General features: G+C 43.7%; 1 protein-coding gene across 2 annotated transcripts in view; it reads left to right on the top strand.

The window, feature by feature from the left end:
• The window catches only part of COL26A1 (collagen type XXVI alpha 1 chain), a 223,974-nt gene that overhangs the window by 27,524 nt on the left and 168,651 nt on the right, over positions 1-27,799 (top strand). For both annotated transcript variants that reach the window (XM_067537838.1, XM_067537837.1), the window contains exons 2-3: positions 1,938-2,060; positions 21,527-21,630. In XM_067537838.1, the coding sequence (XP_067393939.1) occupies positions 1,938-2,060; positions 21,527-21,630 (227 nt within the window). The remainder of the gene's footprint in view (positions 1-1,937; positions 2,061-21,526; positions 21,631-27,799) is intronic.

Here is a 27,799-nt window from a genome sequence, read left to right as displayed (position 1 = left end):
TATTCAATTCAATGAGCCTTTATTGGAAGGGCAAACTAGAAAAGTGTAGTCCAAGTCTAACAAGAAACCCTGGGATATGGGAGGTATGTGATAAGTATGATCTGCCCAGGATAAGGCTACATAGTGTTTTGGATTTGTTCCCTTGTGCCCATTCATCAGCAGTGTCCATTCTTGCAATGCCTCCTATTGGCAACAGATCACTTCTCCCAGGGCTAGGAACAATCTTTATGGTTGCATATTAATGAGAACTCTTTTATGGTGCCTGATTTGGAGAAATACCATTTTCCTATCACTGTCTCCTGATATTTTGTACACTTGGCATTTGTGTTGCATGACGTGAAGAGTGTCTTCGTATTGTGCTTTGGACAGCCACATGTGGGGATTGTACAATTAACTGTACTAAAAGAATACATTGGGGAAGTAGTGTACAGCCGTTCCCTTCCTCCACTCCAGTGGAAACTGTTGGCACTTTGCTGTACACGTGGTGATAATGCACCAGAACAGAGAGCCTTATTCTGCAAATCCTCCCATTGAGGTTGAGAGCTGAAATGGAGCTAACCACAGTATTCTGTGTATTTTCTAGTCCAATCTGAAACCAGCTCCTTTCTCCAGTCGAATCTCCCCTCATCTTTGTTACGTTCTCCCTCTTAATCTTAATTTATGGGAAGCTGTTTACAGTCCATTAAAGGATCAGATATCCTCAGATGATGTTTTGAGCCTTCATTAACATTTTTCCACATTACGGCTCAATTCCCTACATAGGGAACCCAGACTTAAAGAATGATTCAGAGGGTAGCAATGACATTTGGATATAATGGAGTTTGGATACAGAGCCCAGATATTAGCATTATGTATTTGTATGAAGCAGGATGTCTGTTATCATGACCTGGGAATAACGTGCTTTCTGAAGGGCATGTGCTACCTTAAATACTGAGGCCCAGGATTCTTTTGTGTGTGTGTGTTGTGCCAGCAAAGCTCCCACTTGTATTTCAGTGCATGAAGGTTACCTTTAGGCATAACTCGGATGCTTCCAACTGTTCTCACTGATTTTTGCACTCCTGGTCAGGTAGGTATGCAAGGACTCATCTGCTGCCTCTGTTCAGATACAGGAGTGAAAATATGGACACAAGTTTGGCGAGTGGAGATTGTGTTTGCAAAAGGGAGGCTGTCTACACCCCTTAATGAGATGGGTTTATTTTTTCCCTTTTAGTGGGAATGTTTGAATTGCAATAATATTCTCTGGATAATTTCTTTTAAATTCAGAGGACAGAAAGGATGTTCTTGTCAAGCCACTAGACTGGGACTCGGGAGGTCTGGGTTCAAAAATTGGCTTTGCCACAGCCTTCCTGTATGACTTAAGCTCTCTGTGCCTCAGCTTCCCATCTTTAAAATGGTATTATACCATCTTTGTCTTGTCTCTGTACATTGAAAACTCTTTGAAGTCAGTAACAGTGTCTGTACAGCATGTCGCACAATGGGGCCACTGTCTCTGTTGGGGCTCTTTTGAAACTGGAACACAAGTAATCAATAGTAACCCACAAGTGTCAGAAAAGTTTAAACACCTAAAGTGCAAGGAATTATTCAGAGTGGAGGGGAGTGGGGGGATAATGTCAGAAGTAATGGGATGAAATTAAGGCAAGTAAAATTTAGGCTGGCTCTTTGGGAGACTATTGGAAAGATCTTTGAGTCTCATCACATGTCTGAAAAGAGACTGGATAATACACTGTAGGAAATTCTGGCCTCTGGGGAACAGACAAGATGTCGTATTAGGTTTCTTCTGTCTCTAATTTTTTTGATCAGCTGAAGCAGAGGATCTGCTTGAGGCCGTATTTTGAGGATTACAAATATTTGGGTAAACATAGGTGGCAGCAGACTGGTATATGTTAGCTCTGCTCATTATTCATTACTGGGATTTAAAGTGTCCTTTTTCTCTGCAGGCACTGGTGCCACTACACAGTTACACGGACGGTTTCCTGCCAAGTGCAGAATGGCTCCGAGACGGTGATCCAGAGGGTTTATCAGAGCTGCCGGTGGCCAGGACCTTGTGCCAACTTAGTGAGGTAAAAGTCCTTAACATCTCCGTGTTGTACATTCACACTGTGGGCTTGGTCCTGCACTTCTGATTCCAGTCAGTGAGAATTTGGGCTAAGCAAAGCATGTAGGATTGCACACTATGGGGCTGGATTCAGATTTTAGTTAACCCAGTATAAACTGTAAGTAACTCATTGAAGTAAATGGAGTGACTCCTGATTTATATTGGTATAACTGAGATCAGTACTTTTACCCTATGTCTGTAACTTTGCTCTGTGTGCAAGCTTCCTCATACAGTTTTATTGAGGTACTTGATGTTCCTGACCTGCAACACTGCTACTCTGACTCTCGGACAATGCCAGTGGCTCTGACCTATGGAGTGCTTTTCAATGTGCACCAGAGCCAATGAGGGACTAAGATAAAGCCACCAAACTCACTGTCACATGTGATCTGTGCCAGGATTGGACTTCATCCTGGTAGGTTCCCAGGGATAAGGGATAGTGCGCAAATAATAAAAGTACTTGGCACTTGGAGCCAGATCTTGCAAGGTGCTCAGAGCTCTTCATTCCCGTTGATTTCAGAGAACCTTACAAATCTGTGTTCATATAAGGTACTCTTCATCCACGGGTCTCTGTGCCCTTTACAGAGGTGTGTCTGTGTCCAGTATCCCCACTGTATAGATCAGAAAACCCAGCGCAGAGGTCGTGACTTGCCTAAGACTTCTTGACTTCCAGTTCTTTGTCCTACCCACTAGACTAGATTACACTCATAATTCATTGCACCACCTGGCTGTCTGCAGCCTTAATTTCACCAGCAAAGTGAATGGAATTATTCATCACCATTTTGTTACCAACAGCGACAGAACAGGGTTTCAGAGAATCTCATACTTTGTAAAGGAATGTCTTGATAGTAATGTAGGTATGTGACAGGGTGCTAGGCAAAGAAAAGCTGAGCCCCAGCCCTCTGTCACGTGAGCCCCCATTAAGGAAGGAGAATTGGAGCAGGCTGAGTGAGCCTGCACTTAGTGGTCCGATGGGGAGCAGCTGACAGCCTCTTAGCCAGGGGCTACAAAAGGCTCACAAGAAAGAAGTGCAGGGGGGGAAGAAAGAGAGAGAGAAGCCACAGAATGAGGAGGCGGAGGAGGCTGGACTCCCCTTGGTTGGTGGCTGAGACGGGGAGACCCCGAGGCTGCTAAACTGGACTGTTTGTAAAGAGAAGGTGGTGGGCAAACGACCTCTGAATAAACATCACTGGTGGGAGCACAAAGCCGAGGCTTCTGAGTGGCTTGTGGGCACAGAGGACCTGAGCGAGAGGGCCCTGCATGACCCCACTACAAGGCAGAACATAGTTCCACCATCTTCAAAAAGCATCCATCAGATACAGAGCTTTACCTATGACAGTACTCATCTGGAATTTTAATTTTAATTTTTCACATTGCTGTTACTACTGTTGTTTCTCCAGTTTCCATTTGGCCACTGGTCGGTCTTCCTCAATCTTCATTTGCTTGTAATATACGTGCTTTTTTGTTTTGGTCGTCTTCTTTCAACCACAGCCTTACATGAAACATTTTATATTTTACGCTCTTGTGACCAAACTTCTGTTGAGATTTTTTTTTTTTTATTTTCCAGACCTGATTGACTTTTTTTTTGTTTTTTTTTGTTTTTGTTTTTAATTTACTTTTGGTGCTCCATTCCTATTAAGCTTTAAACATAGCTGGTTTGTTTGTTTTTTTAACTGCCAAATTATTGCCCATTCTTTTTTAATGTGAATGAAGTTACACTGCTACCAAATAATCAATCATGTTATTGGATCAACATCCTGTGGACGTACTTGTACAGCTACTCATTAAATAGGCATATTCACTTAAAAGAATAATGGTGTATATAAGTGGTATATAAACTGATGTTTATCTATGAAAACTCTAATAAATATAAACTCAGATTTTTTAGAATCTTATGTTCAGTTTTGTGACGTTCTAACTTGGCTGGATGGTTTTCTGTCTTAGAAAAATTATTTACATTTAAATAATAGTCTGGAGACTATTAGATTGAATTGTTCCGGCTGCTTGTTTGAGGCCAGTGCAGAATAGCACTAGAGTGATTGGCAAGAGAAAAGCTTAAATTAAAAATACGTAAATTTAAAAATGAGACAAGGTGGATGAGGTAATATCTTTTATTGGACCAACTTCTGTTGGTGAGAGAGACAAGCTTTTGAGCTTATACAGAACTCCAGGTCTCTTCAGTCTTTAGTGATCTGCATAAGCTCAAAGGCTTTTGTCTCTCACCAACAGAATTAAGTCTAATAAAAGATATTACCTCACCCATCTTGTCTCTCTAATATCCTGGGAACCAACATGGCTACAACACTAAATTTAAAAATGTCAGAAGCCTCAACACTGAAATAGTTTGAGGTTACTGACACTTAATTTCCAGAGAAGCAGCTCCCAACTGAGATCTTAACTGCCCCCTGGCTGGCCTGTGCTCCCAGGGCATGGACTAGTAAAACACAAGCCAGTTCTGCCAGATTGGGCGGGAAGGGAAAACCATGCCACCAGTTGTTTTTGATTGAGGCAATTTCATGAAATTGTTACTGAGCAGAAATTTCTCAAGGTAAAAACAGACCAGAAGAAATATTCTGATGTTAATGCTGAAATGCTACCCCCATTCCTATTTGGGGAGAATGTTAGATTCTAAACAGAGTGGCTGGCATGCTTTTAAGGTAACAGCGATACCCTCTGTGCAAAGTCATACATCAGAACCACCCAGTCTCAGTCCTACAGGAAGCACAAAAGACGCCTAAATGAAATTGAGGACATTCCTGGCTCTCTCTTTCCTGAGGACCTCCAGAGGGGGCCTGACAGAAGTGACATGAACCCACCCGGTTACAGACAATGAAAAAACAGGACCAGCACACACCTGCTCCAGGTGGCAAATTGTATCTGCTGTTGAACAGATCACTGCAGGGCAGGAACTGTTTTGAGAACAAGTGCCATGTTCTCAAAGCCCCTGAGAGTCAGAGATGGTAGCTGATTGACACATGTCCATTATCTCCATCCTAGATGCCTCTATTTTCTAATTGGTTGTATTACTTTGATTTCTTTGGGGGGGATCTCTTATTTATATTTTTATATATTTATATTTTGATTTTTTCACAAGAATGTAAACATAGTCGCTGGAATCAATGGATAATGACCATTGCCATGTGATAGGAGTGCAACCTTTTGTAATCCTGGCCCAGGAAATGAAGACCCCGCCTGTTACAACTCTCCCTGTGTCACCTTTGTTACCCTGCCTATCCCTTCAGTTGAACAGAACTCGTGATGTCTATAATAGCACCATCTTGTGACTCCCAATAGCATGACAAGGGTTACTCCAGTTTTAATTTCCAAGGCAGCTTTTGGTGCATCTCTAAAGTGCTTGCTGAATTTGTCACTTTTTTAGTTGCACAGCCCCATGAGGCAAACAGACTGGTCTTTGGCCAGGAGGTCTCACAGATTGGGAGTGCTCATATCATATAATCGGTGAATCCATCTTGGGGTATCTGGTATAAACTCAAAGATTTCCTCTCAAACCAGGCCCTGGTAAACTCTTATGCATCAGTGTTGAGACTAAGCAGTTTAAGGGCACTCATGCATCTCCAGGTATCTCTTGTAGTGTGGAATATGATTTAATAAGGGCAGAGCAAGTCCCTCCACCTCAAGCTGCCCCCAAGCCCTTTCCTTGTTGCTTAACAGCTCAGCTTAATTTCAGAGACAGGTGTGAATCCCAGAAAGAGCTGCTGTGAAGAGCTGCATGTTTGAGTGTGAGCTGGCTCAATGCGAAAGTGTCCAGACATCTGTTAGGAGCAGAGTGCAGGCCAGGGGTTTCCAGTTGTTGTGCTGAGATCCTGTTCATCCTGGCTGGTGGTTTTTCCTGTAGCAGAGTCTCTCTTAAAGTTTGTGCTCTCTCCATAAAATATGTGAACTAGTTTGCCTAAGGACTTAATCAGTAATATCAGCCATTGCTTCACTGCAGGTTTAATTTGCACAGCGACTGCTCTTTGTAGAGCTCATGTTGAGTTCCTTATATCCTGATCCCAGTTTGCTTTCTGTTGTTCCTGTATCTCTCTGCTGCATTGATTCTCCATCTCTCTCTCTCTCTCTCTCTCTCTCTCAACTCTCCATTGCCTAGGCCTCTTCCTTTATTTCCCTCTGCTATTATTTAACACTGTAAACTGCAGGGTACGTTCATTACCCATAGTGATGCTCCTACTGGAGCAGCACCACATTCCTGGCTAATGCATGGAGCTGACCACACTCTGCAGGCTAGCTGTATGGAATCTCAGCAACTAGATTGGCTGCGGTGGGGAAGTACTGTGTTGTGGGAAGCATCCTTCTTTCAGATGAGACCTCAAACAAAGATCTCTTCTGCTGTGCCTGGCAGGTGTCCCAGTGGAAGGTAGGGGGATAATCCTTCTGATTTAACCAGCATTGTAGTGCTAAGAAGATCCTAACATCCATGACGCTGTGTGAGGGATTCTTGTTTGTTCTGGCGGCTCAGTTTGGTTTCACACTCATGCTGCCCATACAGTGCTTCAAGAGGCCTTTTTCCAAGAAGGGACTTTATAAATGAATTAATAAAGAACTAAAGGAGAGTAGTATAAGTAATGCAAATCCAACAGGGGTTTATGGAAAATAGATCCTGTCAAACTAACTTGATTTTTTGACGAGATTACTAATTTGGTTGATAAAGGTAATTGCGTTGATGTAAAATATGTAGACTTCTGAAAGGTTTCTGACTTAAACTAGAATAATATTAAATTGACATGGCACACGTTAAATAGATTAAAAACTGGCTAACTGATGGGTCTCGAAATGTAACTGTAAATGGAGAATCATCATTAGGAAGGCCTGTTTCCAGTGGGGTCCCATAGGAATCTGTTCTTGGCCTTGCACTATTTAACATTTTTATCAATGATCTGGAAGAAAACAGAAAACAAAATCATCACTGATAAAGATTGGGGGAGTGGTAAATAATGAAGAAAAGAGGCCACTGATTCAGAGCGATCTGGACTGCTTGTTACACTGGGTGCAAGCAAACAATGTGTGTTTTAATATGGCGAAGTGTAAACTTGTACATCTAGAAATAAGGAACATAGGCCATACTTATGCAATGGGAGACTCTGATCTGGGAAGCAGTGACTCTGAAAAAAGATTTGGGGGTTGTAGTGGCTAATCAGCTGAACATGAGCTTCCTGTGTGACACTGTGGTCAAGAGAGCTACTGCGATGCGTAAACAAGGGGAATCAGGAGTAGGGGAGTTATTTGACCTCTGTATTTGGCACTAGTGTCTAGTTCTGGTGCCCGCAATTCAAGAAAGATGTTGATAAATTGGAAAGGGGTCAGAAAAGAGCCATGAGAATGATTAAAAGATTAGGAAAATCTGCCTTATAGCAATAGACTCAAGGAGCTCAATTTATTTAGCTTAAAAAAGTGAAGATTAAGTGGTGACTTGATTACAGCTGATGTATACCTATATAGGGAATGCATATTTAATAATGGACTTTTCAGAATAGCAAGATATAGCATGATCCAGTAGCTAGAAGTTGAAGCTAGACACATTCAGATGGGAAATAAGGCCTACATTTTTAACAGTGAAAATAATTAACCATTAGAACAGTTTACCTAGAGTCATGGTGGATTCTCCATCTCTGACCATTTTAAATCCAGATTGGATGCTTTTCTAAAAGATCTGCTCTGGGAGTTACTTTGGGGCCGTTCTCTGGCCTGTGTTCTACAGGAGGCCAGACTAGATGATCACAATGTCCCCTTTTGGCTTTCGAATCTGTGAATCTATGAAAACGTTGGACTTTGTTACCCATCTCCTCCTCGGTCTTTTGGCTTCTTTCCAGGGATCACTGGCTTCAGCCTTGAGCGGTACACCTCAATGGCAGAGACCCCTCTGACCATGCCCCGTCTGAGACCAGGAGAATGGAATGAGGCCCCAGAAACTCTGCATTCTTTAATACCTCACTCTGGAGGTTGAGCGATTCTTGTCTCTTGTGGGACGCTCTGTGCAAAATTATCCAAAACAGCAGGAGTCTTATTAAACAGAGTAAAGAAACTCTGCATTATTGTACCCCTGTGAATGCTATGCAAAGCCCAGTAGGCTCCCCTTAGCTTGGTTACAGAGAAAAACAATCTAGGAATAAAGTCCCCTCTCGGTTTTCTGATCAATCTGGCAGCCTCTTCCTGCTGCGTAGAGAACTCACTATAGCCTGCATCTGACCTGCTTATTCAGTCTGAGTTGTCAGAGCTTATTATCGTATCTGTGAGAAGTTGCATCATTTCTACAAGAGTGTTTGATCAAGAATACCATCTGGAGCAAACACCACAGTCTTTGTGCCCCATACAAAGACTGCTGTCTCCCATTACTCCTGGGAGGTTTACCCACCTTCTGGTCTCAGTGTCTAGAATTTCAGAGGCCATTTTTATCTCCACTTCTCTAGACACGCATTGCCAATCAAGTCGATTTGACTCCTTATTTTTATGTATATTGTGTTTGGGTGTAGGAGTTACAATTCAGCCCAAGGGCACAATCTCTCCAGCTTCTGTCTCAGTGGTCTTCTAGGTAGCATGGATTTATCAATTTTCCCTTGCCATGAATAGTAAATTGATGGAACTGTGTTACAAAAGGGGATGGGGATCCATCCCTGATTATAAGGAGGAAGCATGGGTAGACTTGAATTTGATTGGCATGATGATCGGAGAATAGAGAAGACCAATAGGCAGACAGCTGCGCAACTCTGGCTTCTTCCTATTTCTCACAGCTGTCTTGATACAACCGTTTCATCTTCTTGTTTACAAGTAATGGTCAAATCTGGTCAAGCTTTCGTTCCATCAGTGTCCACTGTGGGGAGGTTCTCTAGCAAAGGGAACTCCAGCCAAAGAAGAAGCCATCTTGCAGCTCTTCAGAGACAGCCAAGAGGGGCATTTCATTAGAGATCCTGCTTCCAAATAGATGTCAGTGTGGCCAGACGGAGTTTAATCCATTTCCTGTCACCCGTTCAGATGTTCTGTTTCTCTTTCTTATTGCATACATTTTGGATCAGTGCCCAGCATTTGACAGGAAAGTATCTGCACGATCCCCAGTATAGCAGTTCAGGGCGTGTTGATTCTTGCTATCTACTCACTCACTCACTCCTGTGAAGCTGGCAGCTGTGTTTCTTTTGCGTGAGCGTCACCATCTTGGCTCGGCTGGGATGAGCTGCTCTATTCCCACCTCCACCCTAGTCTCTTTATTTAGCTTGGAGGCCTGCATTGCTCTGGTCCTGTTTTTACTGTTGAATTTTTTCCCCTTGGCAGAGCTCTATGCTTTAGTCTTTCTCCATCTGCGCTGTGCCATTTGCATCTTCAGTGTGTTACTGTGGATGCCTGGACATTGTGATGCTGAAGGGCAGGTGGGCAGCTCTCCAGGGGCCTGGTGGGTGCATCTGATGTGCATGTACACTAGCAAACTATGTATCTTTAGAAGTGAATAAAGAAGTGTATCTTTAGAAGTGTTTGGGTTGCGTCAGTAACTGAATCCCTGGGGTCCAGCCATCCCATCAGCTGCACACAACTCTCTTTGAAGCCAGGGGCATCTGAAGTGTTGCCCTCCCCCTGCGTGAGCATTGTGTTAGGGCTCCAACGGTTCCATCAGGTTGATAGCTTCAGAGCAGTCAGTGCCCTAGCTAGTGCCTAACACGCTCTCCCCAAAGGCTGATAGAGAAGGATGGTCTTGTGGTTAAGGCACTGGACAGGGACTTGGGAACTCCTGGCTCTGGCACTGATTTCCTATGTGACCTCGGGCAAATAACGTTAACCTCCGTTACCCCATTGTAAAATGGAGTAATACTTCCTGTGTCATCTTCATGTTGTTGTAAGTTGTCTGGGTTAGGGACAGTCTCTTACTATGTGTATGTACAGTGCCTAGTGCAGTGGGGTCCTTATCTTGGTTGGGGCATCTATGGGTATGTTTACACTGCACTCTAAGCCCAGGTGCTGACTCTGTTTTAGACCAAGCCCCTTTCCATCCACACAGAAACACATTTGTAATACTGTTGCAAAAAAAAGTTAATATCATTCTGGGATGTCTTAGCAGAAGTCTCGTAAGCAAGACGAGAATTAATTCTTCCATTCTACTTGGCACTGATAAGGCCTCTACCTGTGTGGTGTCCAGAACTGGACACAGTACTCTTCTGTAAAGTTGTGGACAAATTGGAGAAAGTCCAGAGGAGAGCAAAGGTTCAGAAAACATGACCTCTGAGGAAAAATTGAAAAAACTGGATTTGTTTAGTCTGGAGAAGAGAAGAATGATGAGGGACATGACAGTCTTCAGGTATGTAAACGGTTGTTACAAAGAAGAGGGGTGATAAATTATTCTCCTTAACCACTGTGGACAGGACAAGTAGTAATAGGCTTAAATTGCAGCAAGGGAGATTTAGGTTAGATGTTACAGAAAACTTCCTAACTGTCAGAGTAGTTAAATGCTGGAACAAATTGCCTAGGGACACTGTGGAATCTCAGTCATTGGAGGTTTTTAAGAACAGCTTAGACAAACACCTGTCAGGGCTGGTCTAGATAATACTTAGTCCTGTCTCAGTGCAGGAGACTGGACTAGATGACCTGTCGAGGTCCCTTCTAGTCGTACATTTCTATAATTCTATGTCTTCCATTCAGATACAGACCAGGCCTGACTCTGCTTATCCCACTGTACATGACATGATCACAAACGTAGGTGAGATGTTCAATATCTTATTTTAAATATAACTTCCAGAACTTGCTTATCGATGCTGATCATTCTTGCTGTTCAATCTTCTTGAACTCATGCGGATTTTTTTGTTTTTTGTTTTTTTTAAATGTAGCAACTCCTTTTTTCCCTCAGTTGGGAGACACCATCTTGGAGAATAACAAGACTGTCTATTTTAAGTATGTAGGGATGTGTAGCATGTGCCTCAGTTTCCCTAGCTGTAAAATAGAGATAATGATAATGACTTCCCTTTGTAAAGTGCTTTCAACTCTTGATGAAGAGTATATAAAAGCTAGGTATTTATCATTTTTTATATCACAAATCTGTTGCTGTGTGATCAGTAGAGTTGCGTGGGGTGTATGGCACTAAAGAATTTGGACCATAGTTTAATGCTTACACTTAGTCAACAATATTTCTTTAGCTGGTGTTGCCTCTTTTGAAACTGGGAACCCCTGTCTCCTTTCTTTGTCCATTCAACTGAATACGTCCTAAGGGCTGATTCAGTGACTAGAATTGCTATTTGAAGTCCCTTTAGACAGGAAACACTGATTAAGTGTTAGTCCCATTATTTTTCTGGAGGCTGCTAGGTCACATACTTGGAAATAGACACCCTTCCCCTCCACATACATGTTATAGCAGGATGAGCATTCCCCAGAGAGTGTGATCAAGGCTTTGAGTGTCTAAGTGATTAAAGCCCAGATGTGAATGTGTATCTCTGGGTTTGTGAAAGGGGCAGGCTGTCGTGTGTTTGCAGTGGAGCTGGCTCTGTATGTATTACCACATGCAGTGTGGGGCAGCAGTTTTCAGAGTGCAAGGGCAGAGGCTGTTGGCCGGCTGTTATGCCTGTGCAAAGCACATAACTATTTAGACCAGTAATTGAGTTAATGATCTTGGTGTCTGCACACTGCCTGAGCTGGAGTGTTGCAGAGCTGGTCCTTTTCGCCAATAGCAACTGGGCAGAGCAAAGCATACTGTTGGCCCTGGTTTAATTCTCTTGCTACAGAGCAGAGAGGAGCTGTGGGAAAGAGCAGAGTCTAGGAGCTGGCTGACTGTCCTCTGGGTTGCCGAACACTTGGGTCCTTTCTTTCTGGGGCTAATAGAAATTAAAGCAATCCTGATGGGTGCCTGCAGAGACTCAGTAAAGGGAAGTAAATGTTGTTTACTGTTGTGGAGAACTTTCCTGGCTCTCACAATATCCCGGTGGAATTGGTTAGTAAAAGGATCTGAGTCCTTGCTCCCACTCCCGTTACCCAGAGGCCTACCTGATCTTGAGGACGCCCCTTGCACTGTCCTCTGTGACAGGGAGGGTCCTCATAACATTGACAAGGCTGGGCCCGGGATCCCTGAGTGCTCAACCTCTATCTTGTCATGGTCACTTAGGACAGGGGCTAGTGTGTCCCCACTCCAGGGTATCCTCTCCACATTGGATGCTCCTCTGACCCATTGATGGATGCATATAGTTCAACGCAATACAAGTTATTAAACAGTAATCAATAAAAAAAAAAAGGAAAAAATGAGAGCGGTTAAAGGAAAACACCTAACGCTGACCCCTGATCCGGGGACACCACACACAGCATGTTTCGGGATGTAAGGGAAGCTCACAGTCTGCTTCTCACATGTCGCAGGCCTCCTGCCCAGGCCCTGGCTGCGCTGCAGGGATGCTGTGGGTCAGACACTTGCTCTGGTGGTGGCCACATGCCCCCAGGCTCTAGGTGGCAGGGCTCTTCTCCCCAGCATCGCACCTCCCATTGGGGTCACGATCCCCCTCCCAGTCCGGCCTGCGAGACCTCTTGGCTGGTGGCATCTCCCTGCACCAGGCCGTCTGCTCAGGGTCCCCCTCGCTTTCCCCAGCTGCTCATCGCACACCGCTCCAGCTCTACTCTGCTTCAATGTGGCTGAGACTCTGTTCAGCTCGGTTCTCTGGGCTGCTCCTCTGGTCCTTCTGGTTCTGCTGCTGTGGCCCTGCTCAGCTCAGGTTCCTAGGTTTCTTCTCTGGCCCCTCTGCTGCTGGCTACTGTGTCTCAAGGTGCTGCTTTGTTCTCAGCTTGGCCCTGCTCTCTTCAGGCAGCGCCAGCTCCCATGGAGGACAGACCCCGCTCCCCCCAGTTTGCCTGTCCTCCCCGTCAATAGGGCTGACCTGGAGCATTGGCCTCTCCCCACTGCACCTGGAGGCTCTCCGTATCAAGATCCTAATTTCCTCATCGACTCTTTCCCTGTCCTTTGGCACTGAGAGTTGGCCAACTAAGATGACCCACTCAGTTTCAGTAAGAGGCCAACAGTCCCCTTACATAAAGTAGAGATTCCCCACTCCTTGGTCTCAGGCCTTTGCTACATGGAGCAAGCCAGGCGAGCTCAGCCGGTAAAATCTAGCCCTCGTGAGATTCCTTTGGGTAAGGCAGAGAACGTGCCCGTCTTTCAAGAGAGTCTCTCGCAGCTCCAGCTTCCTTTTATCCAGCACCTGAAGGAGCAATCTTAAAACTCCTCCTGTGAGTTTTCCTGGCTGGGAATTGTTTGGCTTTTGCGTCAGGTCAGCTGGAGTAACCAGCAGGAGCGTGAAGCTTGACTGCTGTGTGGAGGGGTGGTTTGTTTTACAGAACAGACGACAAACAAAAAAAAATGTCCAGCTAGCTCTTGCCACTTTCATTAGTGACAAACACTATCGTAGACTCTCCTTGTCCAGGGTCCATAGTGTGACACTGGGGAGGGGGGCGTCTTGTTCATAATTCTTCAGGCACCCTTAGTATGCTGCAGGCTGCCACGTGGCAATCCTGGCTGTCTGGGTAGGAGGTTTAAACACATGCTTGGTAGCTCCTGTAGGAAGGCTGACCAGTCATCCCTGTCATGATCTTCTCTGCAGTCTCCTCTCCCTATCCCACCCATCACCATACTAGCCAAGCTCTGAAAGTCTGTTTCTTCGAAAATTAGGGGGCACATCTGAAAATTTAGCTCTGATTTTGCTTTTCCTCCTAATATTTAGCTGAACACTAGTTATACTTAGGAGAGATTGGCTTCATTAGTTATATCTGGTGCAACTAAATGAGATGGACTGATTTGAATCTCAGAAATATGAATGATTGGCAGCTGCCTGATCTGAGCGTTGGAGCGTTTTTCTTAGAGCTTTGATATACTCCCAGGCGAAACTGGACGCCAGGGAAACACGAACACAACAGCTCACACAGAGCATATCTGCTTGCTGCATGGTGGGTCTGTCTTCTTACAATGCTACTGGCTCTTTCATAAAACACCTGTTTCTGTTGCTGAAGCTTGTGGCTTCTGTGAATTTCTGACTTTTTGCTGCTTGGAATTGGGGGGCTGTAGGGAAGCAGTTTAAAGAAGTAAATGCAATGGGAAACTTCCTTTGGAAACTGTTGCTCACTGAGGGTCTAATCCTGCCAGGGGCTGAGCCCCCATCCACTACTGACTTTGGGAATTTTGCATCTTGGAGAGTTGGGCCCTAGACTTGGTTCCTGGAACTTGCAGCTAATATACTGGGCCACAGTTGAGTCTTTTGACCTTTTATGTTTAGGTTCCTTATTTTCTGTTCTCTCAGCTCTCCTTATGGATATACCCATTTCCCTTTCTGGCTAGCTTTAGTGCTGCTGTCTGGTGCATTTGACTATGATCCCTGTTGATCTGTCTCTGTTGATAAAGATTTGGCTCTTCCTTATAGCTTTTGCCCTAAACTTTCAAAAGTGACTGAATTTTGATTTTCAGAAAGTGTTGAACGTTCACCTCTAAAAATCAGGCCCCTTCAATCACTAGTCTCCTCTGAAAATGTAGGCCACTGCTCTTGAACCACACCGAGAAGCAGCTTGCAGTAAGGGATTCTTGAAACCCGGGAAGAATTTCTACCTAGTGCTCGTCAGGGTAATCTAGGGACAAGGGGCAATTGCCGTATAGCCGTGTTGCCCCTGACTGGTGCACATGTGCTAACCAAGGGCATGTGCCACTCTTTAGCGCATCAGTGTGTAGTTCCCTGAGCATTCCTCTCGCCCAAGCCTCCTGGTGCAATGCTGCCCGGGATCCAAGGAGCCCAGGACGTACCACACACAGTCTGAAGATATAAATGTCCTGTCCACTCCTGCTAATGGAGTGACTTGCTTCTGCCCCGATAGTCCCCTAGAGTCCTGAGAGTGGCAAAGGGCAGGACTGGCTCTGGTGTGCCCCCTGGATTACAATGCTAGGTGGATCTAATTGACCTGTTAGCATTATTCTATAGGAATTATTGTAGTATTTAGCTGCTATGCAGATCCCTGCTTCATCTCCCAGCGCTTGCTGAGCTGGACTTTGGCTCATACCTTCTGTATGCAGTGTCTCCTACACCTTCATAAGACTGGCAGTCTGGGAAATGTCAATATTTAAAAAGGTTAGGCTTGCCTGTGGCTCGCTCACTCTCTTTTTCAAACCATCCCCATCAGTCTGCTCCTTCATAACGGTCTTGGCAGCTCCATACACCAATTGATTTTGCCAGCCTTAAGTTGGCAACTTACTTCACGTGCTTCCTGCTTCTTCACAGTTCTTGCTTGCCTTCTATTGTAGGCCAGATTCTGATCTCAGTTCAAGTAGTATAAAGCCCAGAGGAACTGCACTGACTTGACTGGAGTTACCGTGGATTTTCACCAGTGTGACTAAGCTCTTTGGGGTAGGGACTGTCAAATTGTACAGGGCCTAGCATAACAGGGCTCTGACCTGGTTGAAACCTCTTGGCCTGACCACAATGTAAATATAATACTAAAAAGAACCAACTCTTGTAGTTCTTGGGTTTTTAGCCATTTTGCTAGTTCGAGAAACTAAGCCTGTTCCACTTCATTATTCTGAATCTGTCCAGTAAGTGACATTGGAGCCTTTAGTATGGGACTTGAAGATGAATGAACTGAAGTCCTTGAAGGATTTCTGAGCTCTCCTTTGGCACGAATCAGAAGGGCTGAGAGAGTAATGCTAACAAAGGTTGCTTATCTTATGATGTGGAAGCAAGTTTGACCACCCCCCTTTTAGGCCAGTTATGTACAAACAGCTTTGTTTATAAGTGTAATAAATAAATAAATCCAAACAAATGGGAAAGGTATTTCCTGTATGTGAAAGGCTATTCTGTTTAATCCACAGGAGAGAGAGTCATCCCTCTTTGACCCGATTGCTGAGGATCAGATTAAAGAAAGTTACTCTCCCTTTCTTGTCATGACTGACGGTTGCACTCAACAGCACTTCTTTATGAGCAAGAGGAATGTGCATGTGTACTAGGACATGAGACCTGTGGGTGAATACAGCACTCTGATCCTCTTGAATACAACACTTCACCCTCCAGTATTAAGAGCTCGGCTCCCCACAACCAACTGATTAATCAGCCTCCCTGGATCACCAATCATAATTTTCTGTACAGTATCTTCAGATACTTACTCATGTATCTAGAGCTACTGCTTATCACACTACCATCACACACTGGGAAGCGCTGTGGTCTAGTAGTTAGAAGTTGATACTGGCCAGGGGTGGAGACAGGACAGTGGGCTAGATAGACCATGAGTTTATCTAGTATGGCAATTGCTAGGATTGTTAGTCAAGACTTCTGTATTCTTTTCTAAGCCCTGCCACTGACTTGCTGGGTCCTGGACAAATTGCTAATCTCTACCTAGTTTACTCTTTTATAAATCACTTGTGTCTCTTCCAGGTGCATTGTGAAGCTTGGCAATTGATTATCTGTAAAGTGCTTTGAGGTCCTTCACTTAAAGGAGCTATGCAGGTGCCACATGTTACCGTTTTAAAGTTTGCTTGTGTTGGCAGTGCCAGTGAATGCTCATGGTGGGACATGCATTATTGACATGTTAGGACAAAGCTTTTACTGCGTTTTTCTTGAGGTATTAGAGGGGGATGTGACTGTATTGATGTGAGGAAAACCATCATAAATAAAATAACTTACAGCATGATCTGAGGAATGGTGCATTGGACTAGAACATGAGATCTGGGTTCCAATCCACTCTGCTACTGACCTGCTGCATGACCTTGGGCAAGTTCCCCATCTCTGCTTCCCACCCTTTGTCTTGTCTATTTAAACTATAAGCTCTTCAGTTTTAATGCAGTCTCTTGTAATGGGTACATATATTTCTTAGTATGAGAGGGTCTCTATCTTAATTTATTACCTCTAGTCACTACTGCAATACGAATAACTAGTGCCTATACCGGGGCAGGTCCTGATATGCTTACTGTGACAAGGACAGGATTGACTCCATGTATTATGTTCTAAATTTAAAATAAAGCAGCACTGTCTGAGGTAGTTGAGCAAAATAGCACATAACCACTTTATTGTTTAGCACAACTTAGCTTTATGCATAAACTGACATTCTGGCAGCTATATTAGCTATTTAATATACCCCCAGGATGGCCTTTGCCAATGTGGAGCACACAAGACTTTGGGTTGGCATCAAACTGGTAAGCTAGAGGGGGAAAGGCTCCGTAACCAATTTCCAGTCTTTTGAGCCATCCATTGCCCTTTCCACCTGTCTCTGTTCTAGGGCGAACACTTTTTCCCATCTCTCCAACTGATATTTCTCCACCATTTTGCTTCTCCTTCAACTGGTAAGTGGCTTCCAAGAGTGAAAGCAACTCTTCTGTGTCAGTTGGCTAGTGAGTGGTTGTAAAGTGCTCTGCCAAAGGATCCACACCCCTTTCACTCCACTACTGTAGCCACTGCTATTGTATTCCCCATCTTGTGATGTACTGATGTAACATGTTGTGTAGGATATTGGGTCTTGATGGAGCATCATGTGACGAACTCACAATATTGTCCTTTGACACAGTGCAATGTCAGAGTGAACTGAGGTCTGCAATCTGTCCAAGGCTTGCTAGCAGGAAGCTGGATGGGAAACCATGAACATCAAAGTCCTTCCAGGAAATTCAGGATGCATATTAACGCTAGCTGAAACCCAAGTCTGTCATGTCCCAAGAAGTGCCCAACTCCTCTTGGTTTGAGGAGTAAACCTACAGCTACTTCCTGAGTGCTGTGATGGCTGCCAATATCCCAGCCTGGCTCAAGCCACTCTCTGCACTTCATAATGAAGTTTAAGAGAGTTTCTACGTCTTGGTGTTGGCAAGAAACCCGATTTGAAATCACTGCATACTTGGAGACAAGTGGCTCTGGGCATTGGTAATGGGATAGGGGCTTTCATCTCCAGATCAAATACAGCTGAGGTGTTAGCAACAAAGTCGTGATCTTCTGATTTGTTGGTTCAGGGCTTAAGCCAGGCAAGATGGGCTTTGGGCTGAAAGTACAGGAGGCCTCAGTTCTGTTCCTCACTCTTCCAGTGATGTTCCATGAAACCCTCAGCAAAGATGCTTAAAGCTGCTGTGCCTTAATTTTGCCATCTATATGTTTAAAAACAAAAGTGTGTGTGTGTGTGTGTGTGTTTGTGTGGGGTGGTGGGGGGAAAGACTGAGGGTCTACCTCAAGGTTCTTGGGTACCTGTGGATGGAAAGTGCTGTAGAAGTGTGAAGAAGGAGGTGAAGTGACTTGGCTCAGGTCAGCCCCAATTAGACCAGTGTCTCACTCATCATTGGCAGTAAGTGGTATGCTTGTTGGCAATTCAGCAGCAAGGCCAAGGACCGAATGGTCCAGGGAGAGTGAATTATTCTCTCTCAGAGAGAAGTGACCCCTCCCAGGTCAGGGCTGTGGCGTGCTGGTGAGGAAGCTTTGCCACTGCTGCCCATGCAGTGCCTGCCCTGTGCATACATGAAAAGTTGGCTATCAGCATAAAACTCACTTACATGCTTATAGCATCTGAGGCGGCCACTAGTTTGCCATTCACCAAGGGGCACCCACCCCTTAGGAGTATGCTTACATTGCTGCTGCTGCTGCTGCTAACAAATTAACCTTACCATTTCTATTGCAATATCTTTCCGGATCTGATCCCAAGTTGAGACCTATAGGAGCCATTAAGGTTGGATTTGCATTATTTAGTGCTCTATTTGGTGACAAGCTTCTCTTGGTTCATTTTTTTTCCCATGCTCAAGCATGTAGTTCATGTGTGTTGTAAACCCACAGATCACAGTCCTACCAAAAGTGCAAGGGACTTGCTTACAATGCCAGACTGCCTGTTTAATCAGTTCCGCTTCTTGTTACAAGGCAGAGATCCTCCCTCATCCCAGCAGAGGGCAGCCCATGCCAACAGAGGGAGACTGGACATTTCTTTTGAGACTCACTTTCTCTGTAACTGGCCTGTGGGTATTGCAGAACAGAGTAATATTGGGATTGGTGACAGAGCTCCACCTACTGGCGTTTCTAGATATTGCAAGTCACAGGCAGTTCCTGGTGGAAAGCTGTAGGGTAAGTCCGCCACATGGCTTAAGTTTTCCTAAAAGAATCATAAAGCCACAATGCAGAGTTCCTTAGTCCCCACCCTTCAGTCTCTCCTCGTGCTGGCCAAGCCCCAGTTTGCTGTATCTGCATATAAAATGTAAGAGCAAGTTTATAGAATATAACTTTCACACATTAAAACATTCTATGTTCTCTTGCAGCTTCATAAAGAGTGATGACAATCACTCCAGCTAATGTGGGGAAATCTGATTTGCTGATTTTTTTTGTAGGGCCAAATTTTCAAAAAAAACAACTCAGGATCTGCATGTAGTTGCACGTATAAACTTGCCTGAGGAATTAACATGAATGTACACGTGTCAGGTGATGTGTGTGCAAATAGCTAGTTGTGCATACAAATGACTATCGAGACACCTAATCACCAAATGTGTGTGCAATATTATTTGTATTATAATAGTGCCTTGATGTCCCGACTGAGATCAAGGCCCTGTTATGCTGGGTGCTGTATGTATGGGTGACTGAGAACCTGCCCCAAAGAACTTATAATCGATAAGACAGAAAAAGGAGGAGTTATCCCTATTTAACAGATGAGAAACTGAGGCACAGATTAAATGAGTCCACACAGGGAATCAATGGTAGAGCCAGGAATTGAACCCAAATCTTCTGGATCACATTCCAATGTTTTAACCACAAGATAATTGTTGCTCACTTTAGTGTATGCAGTCTAGGTGTGTGTCCCAGTGTTGATCTACAATTGTGTTCTGTCTTTGCCCTTCCTTCTTGCAAACTGATCCTCTAATATCAGATTATCTCCTTGGAATGCTAAATCTCATGAAGCAAGAAATAAGGTAACATCCAACAATCTTTCCAATATTTCTTTCCATCTTATAGCTTCTGTTAATATTTGTTTTTGAATCTCACTGTCCACCCCATGCCCAGCTGACATGTCCATTACTCCATGTCACCTGACAGTGACTGCTGTAATTGCTTCCACTGGCAGTAGAAAGTTTTATGTTCTATGCTTCTTTTCATATAGTTTATGCCATTTTTTCACAATTAGTGAATACCCTTCATTTTTGCCAGCACACTGCATTGTTTAAGCCTCCTTTCAGGAAACAGCTGACATGGAAAACAATACAGTGCTTGGTTGGTAGCACTCCAAACAGGCCAGTTTCTTGGTATCTTTTCTCTCTTGTTGGAAGTCTGACATTTTGAGAAGAAATTCAGGAAAATTATGCCCATCAACATCTTTTGGTATTGACTTTGCTAGCTTCTGCATTTCTTCAAAAGTCAGGACACCAGATAACACCTTTCTGATGGAAAGAATCCGTTGTTTTCAGGCCACAAGCTTGGATCTTTGAAAAGATAAGAATCAGACAGTGTAGCACTACTCTCCCCTGCTTCTTTTAAACCTTCTGAATGTGGTGGTGCTAATGGTGATATTGCCTGACTATCTTCAAACATTAGATTGGAGTCACATCATGCATGTTCTGGCAGCTTTTCTTTGTCATCAATTGCCAGTGCCACAGACACAGTCTCTATATTGAAATCATTTTCATCTTGATTTTATTCATCTGCTTCCCTAGTTAGTATATTGCCTGACTGCAGAAAGGCCTGTCTGATTTGAAAAACTGGAGGATAGATTGGTGTCCTTTAGTTTCTTTTAGTTCCGTTTCTTTTACCTCCTTATGTTTCTGGCTGCCTGATTTGTATTTATAGCCACCACCAGATATGGCAGTATTTGGGGGGGGGGAGGAGCAGGGTGTGACTGTGAGTGAATTAGACACTTGCTCACACATATTTTGAGCCTGCAAATCCTACCAGAAGCAGCAGCAGCACTGGCTCCCACTGTCTTATGGTGCTGTGCTTTGCCCCTCCCACCAGCTGTCCCTTCCTCCTCCCTGTAAACAAGGAACTCTGGGACTGGTAGTTTTTGAGCTTGATATGACAGACCATGTCACAGAGAGGAGCACAAATCTCTGTCTCTCCGTCTCAAACTACAAGTCCTAGTTTAACTGCACAAGCGCACACTCTCTATTCTAGAGAAGGGCCTGGACTGGGCTAGCGGGCCCAGCAATTCACTGTTCAGAATGTTGCTTGAGGCAACTCTGCTTCTGATTGGCTCCAGCAAACCTCACAAGATTGGGACAATAGATACATAGATACAGGGAAATAAGGTTCTATAAATCTCCTCAGGCATGAGCTACAATTTAGCCTAAATTTTTTCCCTCATGGTAATGGGGGTTGCAGCCTGGGCTGGGCCCCAGGGTCTCCAGGCCCTGGTCAAGTGTTATCCTTCCCTCAGGTAATTGGGGGCCCTGTCTCACATGTGGGAAGAAATGGCTCCTCTGTACAAAATGGTTTGAAATGGCAGTGATGCTCTGCAGGATGGGGAGGTGCAGTTTGCTGACTTCTCATTTTGTGTTAGTTACAGGACTCTTATCAGGCCCACGTACAAAATGTCCTACCGAACGGTGACCACCCTGGAGTGGAGGTGCTGTCCTGGGTTCACAGGGAGTAACTGCGAAGAGGGTAAGTCAACTGGAAATCGGTATCTTTCCCCACAGAGCCTTGGTGGGGATGAAGGAATGGGGTTTGGGTGAGTTTGTTTTGGCTGAGTTACTTTTAATTTCCTTAGTTCACTGTATGTAGTCCCCCCCCCCCTTTTTTTTTCCTTTTAAAAAAAACAAACCAAAAAAAACTCCATTAATTTTCATATGAAACCCAAACATGAATTTTCTCTTGCGAGCAAAACTCTAAAAGGAGAGCATGGCAGGTGAGTCTGGAAACCATGTGTATGCCAGCTGTGCTTTCAGAAGCCTGCAGTGAGTAACAGGATACCAAGCCGTTGGCAAAGGGTGGTGGTGAATTTTTGGTTTGGTGCACCGATTGTGCTGTCCTTTGGAAAACATGAATCCCGCATGAAGCTTCTCTCATTAAGGGAAATGTCCTGCATGTTAAAAGCAGACTCCCTCCATGTCTCATGTGTATTTTGAGATGTATCTTCATTTCGTTACCATCAATTACTGAGTCCATGAAAGTTGAACCGTGAACCACCACTTATGGGATATTAAGTTTATGCTAAAGAAATTGAATTGTACACCTTCTAGAGCTTCTTTATTACATTGTGTTCCCTATATAAGCCTCAGCAGGTTAAGAGATAGACCTATGTCTATAAAAACAAAACTGCATCCCCCAGAGATCTGTTAATTTAACTGAAATTACCCACTGTCCTCATTACATCTGGAAATTTTTTAGGTTATACCATACATAGAACAATTCTGAGTTTCTGCATTTGACATCAGATCTGTCACATTCAAGAAAACATAAGAGTTCCATTTTGTTCCACAGAAAGAATGAAGAAGGTTCTTTCCTTTCTCACCTCACCTGAGGACAAATGACTCTTTTATTTTCCTCTTTTAGTTTTTCTGTAGCTCATCTGCTGGGTTTATGGATGTGCTGTACTTATACATCTCATATCTCTGATACGGGATCATCAAAACTCTTATCATGCTATGAATGTTCTGTAGATACAAGCGTGAGGGCAGATTGGATAACCTGAGCCCCGAATTGACCTTGTTGTTAAAGTTGGGATCAGACCATATAACAGTCAGATCATTGGCTGACAAATGAGTTGTTATCCGGAGTGTTCAGCATACAACACATTCTGTAACCATAAGCAGCCTTGGTTTCTTTGTGCCATTAGGTCATTGTATTAAGCACACTGCAGACAACTCAAAAGAATCTGTGAATATTAAATTGTCTAGTGAAAGCAGCAGTAAATGGAGAGCATGGTCCTAAGATGGCTGCTTTATGTTGCTGTGGAAACAGTAGCCTCCCAAAAGCTCATGGAAATTGAAACATGGTAAAGCTACCACAGAGCAAGACCTGCAGCTGGACTTCACGTTTCAGCAAGGTACTAAAGAGAATGAGTCAGAAAGAGAGAAGACCTGGAATTCAGTGAAATAATGGCCAAAGGTCAGCTCGGCTTCTTTACTATCACAGCATTGAATGGTGGCATGGAAGATTTATGGTGGACATGGCAAAGAGCCAGTTATTGGCAACACAACCAGCAATGAAGATTCAGCTTGATGTAGAGTTCAAATTGGACTCTCAGAGACACCTGGGCAGCCTCATTAGCCCTCTGTAGATCTGCACAGATGTAGGTGATTACAGCTTAGTAAGCAATTTTATAGATGGAAAAGAGAATCCTTCTCCCTCCCACTCTGTTGTATTGGTCTCTGGCGTGTTTAATGGGAGTAACAAGCAATAGAAGCTTGTTTGAGAGAGTCAGCAAACACGGCTGAATACTCATGGGAGCAGGTCTGTGAAAAGAGGTGACCATTTTAGGTAGTCACTTCTCAGTGTAGAACATCACTTTTGGGGTTGGACAGAGCGTTCTGGAGTGCTGACAAGCTGAAAGTCAGTAGCAACCCTTTTTTCCCCCCATGTACAAACTCTTTTCAAAACATCTGGAGCAATTGATAATCACAGCTCCTGAAAAACTAACCTCACCTCAGTAGAACTGAGATTTGCCACTCACTTTCTAGCAATTGTGTTGACCCTAGTGGTTTGTACTTGAAAAACGAGTGAAAATAATCTTACAGGGACATCAATGTAAAAATCATCTCTCTTCATCTGCTATTGTTCCAGTAATGTTAGATGTTAGTCTCTCCAATCTCTTTCAGTTACAGCTTTCTCTGTCTTTCATTTTTTCCTTAGTACATTTGACAACATTTGGTATCCCATATATAGTCAGGAGTGTGTGTGTCACAGCAATGAGGGACAGAGAACAAAAAAGTGATTTAGGAAACTGCATGCATGCACACAATTTTTTAAAAAAGTAGTAGTTTGAGGTTCTATCCCTGTGATTTTTAATTAAAAAAACCCAAAAACTCTTTAAATCTAAGAATGCATTTTGTGCTTGGAAGTCAGTGTGGGGGCAGAATTTGACTTTTTTTTTTTTTTTTAATGGTACATTCTGACCACAATATGAAAGTCCTGTCCCTCAGATAACCACATTGTACTGCTCCATCTGGTCTTATTTAACATGGATGGTGAACAGTGGCTATACCTGATGGCCCCAGCCTTGCGCTTGCTTAAGATGAACCTTGTTTTCCTTTTGTGTTTGGAGGCTGCAGTCTCCTTTCCAAATGGCTGAGTGGCACTGCAGTATCCTGCCTATGGCTGCTTACAACTATAGAAAATTAAGAACCCCCAAAATAATTGTGAGAAGGTTTGGGGACCATATTTTGGGTGGGTGGGAAAATGAGAGTTGACAAAGCGGCAAGTTTTAGGGACCCCTCTTTAGGCCTATTGGGCCACTGTTTGTAGTGGGAGGCCCAGAAAAGTCCTGTTGATTTTGCTCCTGCCTTAATCCACAGTGAAGAGCTACAGTGCCAATCCCACTTCTCATAAGATTCCTCAGTGGCATCTCTGGAGAAGCCAGTTTGGCCTCTCTGGTGACTGGATTTTTATTAGCGTCCATTGTAAAAGGATTTTGTCTTTATTCCTTTAACGTTTAAGGGGGTGGAGGGGAAGCCAATTTCAGTCACTCAGTCTGCAGCACGGCCCCCTCTCCCCCCAAACCCATGAGATGTAGGGGAGCAGTGATGGCCTGTCTTTGTCTCCCATTGCTGGGCCTGGGTTTCTCTTGAGATGTGGGAGTGTGGGATGGAAGGCTGGTTCTGCAGCACTCTGAACTTCTTGAGGTTCTCTGGATGTCCCAGCCTTCTCATGTTGGAAGTCTCTCCTCCCCCAGGCGCTCCCTCTCCCCTGCAGTAATGTATTGCACATTGACAGAATGAACAATTGTTAAACTCAGTAGAGTATTACCAAGTGTCTCGACCCTTAGCTAATAGGTTCAGTTTGAGAAAGTAACCACTTAACTATCACCAGCTGGCAGGCACCAATTTAATGCTGATGCCTGCAGATTGTTTGGATTAAAATTATCTCTGGAATTTAACTCTTGCATGGCAGCTGACATAGAATCATCTCAGCTTTAGGGAGCGCTGTGTGTGTGTGTGTGTGTGTGTGTGTTTGGCTTTACTCCTTAATCTGCTGAATGGGGGACAGCTGCTTTAATTATCCCCTTTAAATCACTCTGCCCTTTGAGGGAAGCTGCCCTATACACACTCCACCTCCCTCCCCTCAGGGCATGTCAGCATTTGAAATGGCCCAGCTAATTCCTGTGCTGTTTTTTGCAAATCTCTGACCAGCTAGTTCATTAGGTGGTTTGCTAGATGGTTTCCCAGATTGCACCAGACCATAAACTCCCTCTTTGTCCAATGCAGAACAAGGAGTTTGTTGCGAGAAGCAAACTTGACAGAAACAAGTCTGGTGAACTTAACTGTCGGTGGATAATTTTTTATTTTTCCATTTTTTTAAAAACTGGAGCCCTAGCTAGGACAGGAAATGAATCCACCGAGCCACCCAGTCTGCTGAATGCTGATATAAAGAACATATGGAAGAGGGCAGTGCAGAGGTGAAGTGGTTTAGCTATTGCAATCATGCATCAAGCTGATTGATTTGAATCCAAGATGATGCTGACATTTCAACCCAGGCTTTTTTCTATTTCTTTCCCCCTTTTGATGGCTGAAAGTTCAAAGCCAAGAAGAATCTCTTGGGAGAGGAAAAGGGTCCCTAGTTAATTCAGAGGCTCAGCACTGCATTATCATTAGCCAGCTAGTGAGGACCTTGTTTTACTTTACAAATCTGACACAGATTTTTTTTTTTTTTTTGCTCAGATTAGGATAGTAGCCAATACACTATTTACCCTTCAAACCAAGTGATGACAGAGTATTTGGGACTGTTCCTTGCCTAGAGTAACCCTCCACCATTAAAGTGACACTGTTGACTGTTGTGTCTTTAAAGGTATGTTCTTTAAAAAATAATGGTTTAAAAAAATACAATTAGGATGATTAGGAAGTCAGTCCTCCTGGTTCCAGTAATAGTCTGAATGATAGTTAACTCTTTCTGGTCTTTTGCATTCTTTTAAATGTTCTTGAGATGAAGTGTATCTGGCTTTAATAATAACTTACTAGTAAAGTATCTTTGTGTGTGCACCATCCTTCATCCTGAAGGATTCAAACATTTATTATTTGTGTTCTCATAGTACCCAGAAGTTCCAGTCATGGATCAGGGCCCCATTGTGTAAGGCACTGTACAAACAGAGTAGTAAAGAGTCCCCACCCCAAAAAGCTTACAATCTAAATAGGCAAGAGACATGAGGGCCGGGACGGGGTATGATATACAAGCAGAGTGAAGAATGGGAAGGTGGCAAACATTCTTTCTTAGGTTTTTTGCGGGGTGGGTTTACTTAGGAGGAGATCAGAGAAAGGGAAGGGAGAGAGGGGGACTGGGCAGGGGAGAAGAGGATAAGAAGAGCATGTGTGGAGTGAAGCTGAGGTGATGAGACTGTAATATGTATCTGAGTACAGGAAAACTCACCTACCATTGAAACAGTTACCACTGGACTGGAATGTGGCAGCCAATCTGAATCCGCAATGCCACACAGTGGTTCTCAACAGGGGAAGGGAAGACCAATTTATAAATGAAACTGGAGGGACAATTTTAAGCAGGCAGGATATAATTACATAGGCAGAACTTGGTTAGGACACAGGGATTGTTACTCTTTCCTTTCCAGAAAGCTTTATGGGATGATAAGAAGTCAAAATATTTCAGCTGTGCATCACTTCTGTAAAAATGCAGATGATTATTAAAATGTTATGTCTGGGTATTTTTTACACTTCTAATTTCTTCAGTTTAGATCTTGGCTTATATAAACCCTGGGCAATCACTTAGTGTGTGCCTTAATTTCCCATCTGTCAACTGGGATAAGAGCACTTCCCTATCTCATGGGTGTTGTGAGGATAAATACAGTGATGATTGTGAGGTGCTTTGAGATCTCCTGATGAAACGTATTATATAAGAGCTAGGACCATAGTTCTATATCAATATGTGATGTATTTTACTTAATAATGGTGTATATAGGTCACAAATTGTTTTAACATATGTGGGTAAGCATCATTTGCCACTGAATCACATTGCCTCCTTCCTATGTGCTTTCCTGTGAAAATGTTTCTAATGCTCCAATTAACTTGTTTCTCCACACCATTAGCAGATAGTCATTTGGAAATAGGTAAGTTAATTCTGTGTATCTGATTATTAATGTGGGCATGGGTTTTTGCTGTTGGTATAATTGCTGATATTTAACACTTCTTCATGCTGTTGGAAAATTACAGTAGTACCCAAAATGTCTGAGAATAATAGTGTGGCTAGGAAAAGACATGATACTGCATATTCTGTCACTGTTCAATTCTAGTATGCTGGTGTTTTCCAGTTTGATAAAAATAATCCAACTGCTGTGTTGATCAAGCAAGCCTTCCTCTAGGACAGGGAAATTCTTCCACAGATGTAGACATCTGAACCCTGATTCAGGATCAGGGAAGTTTCATGCTACAACTTTTGGGCCCGATGCTGATTTTGAATTCACTGGTCTAAATCGGGAGAAATTCAGTTCAACAGATGTAAAGCCAACGTGTGTGAGATCAAAAACATTTTTTTTCCTTTCACAGCAGAATGAGCACCAAAACCTGCAGCAGTTGGAGGGTGTAGGCTAGGGAGGTTAGAGGGAGACTGTTGTGGCTGGATCAGTGGACTAGGTGTTAACACCTTATCTTCTATTTCCACCTCTGCCACT

The sequence above is a fragment of the Emydura macquarii genome, unplaced genomic scaffold (genome assembly GCF_026122565.2).
Source record: "Emydura macquarii macquarii isolate MOO-44397 ecotype Brisbane River unplaced genomic scaffold, CSIRO-AGI_Emac_v2 contig_450, whole genome shotgun sequence".
NCBI classification, from domain to species: Eukaryota; Metazoa; Chordata; order Testudines; family Chelidae; genus Emydura; species Emydura macquarii.
The sequence above is the reverse complement of the archived record's forward strand: the minus strand, read 5'-3'. Positions and strand labels throughout refer to the sequence as shown.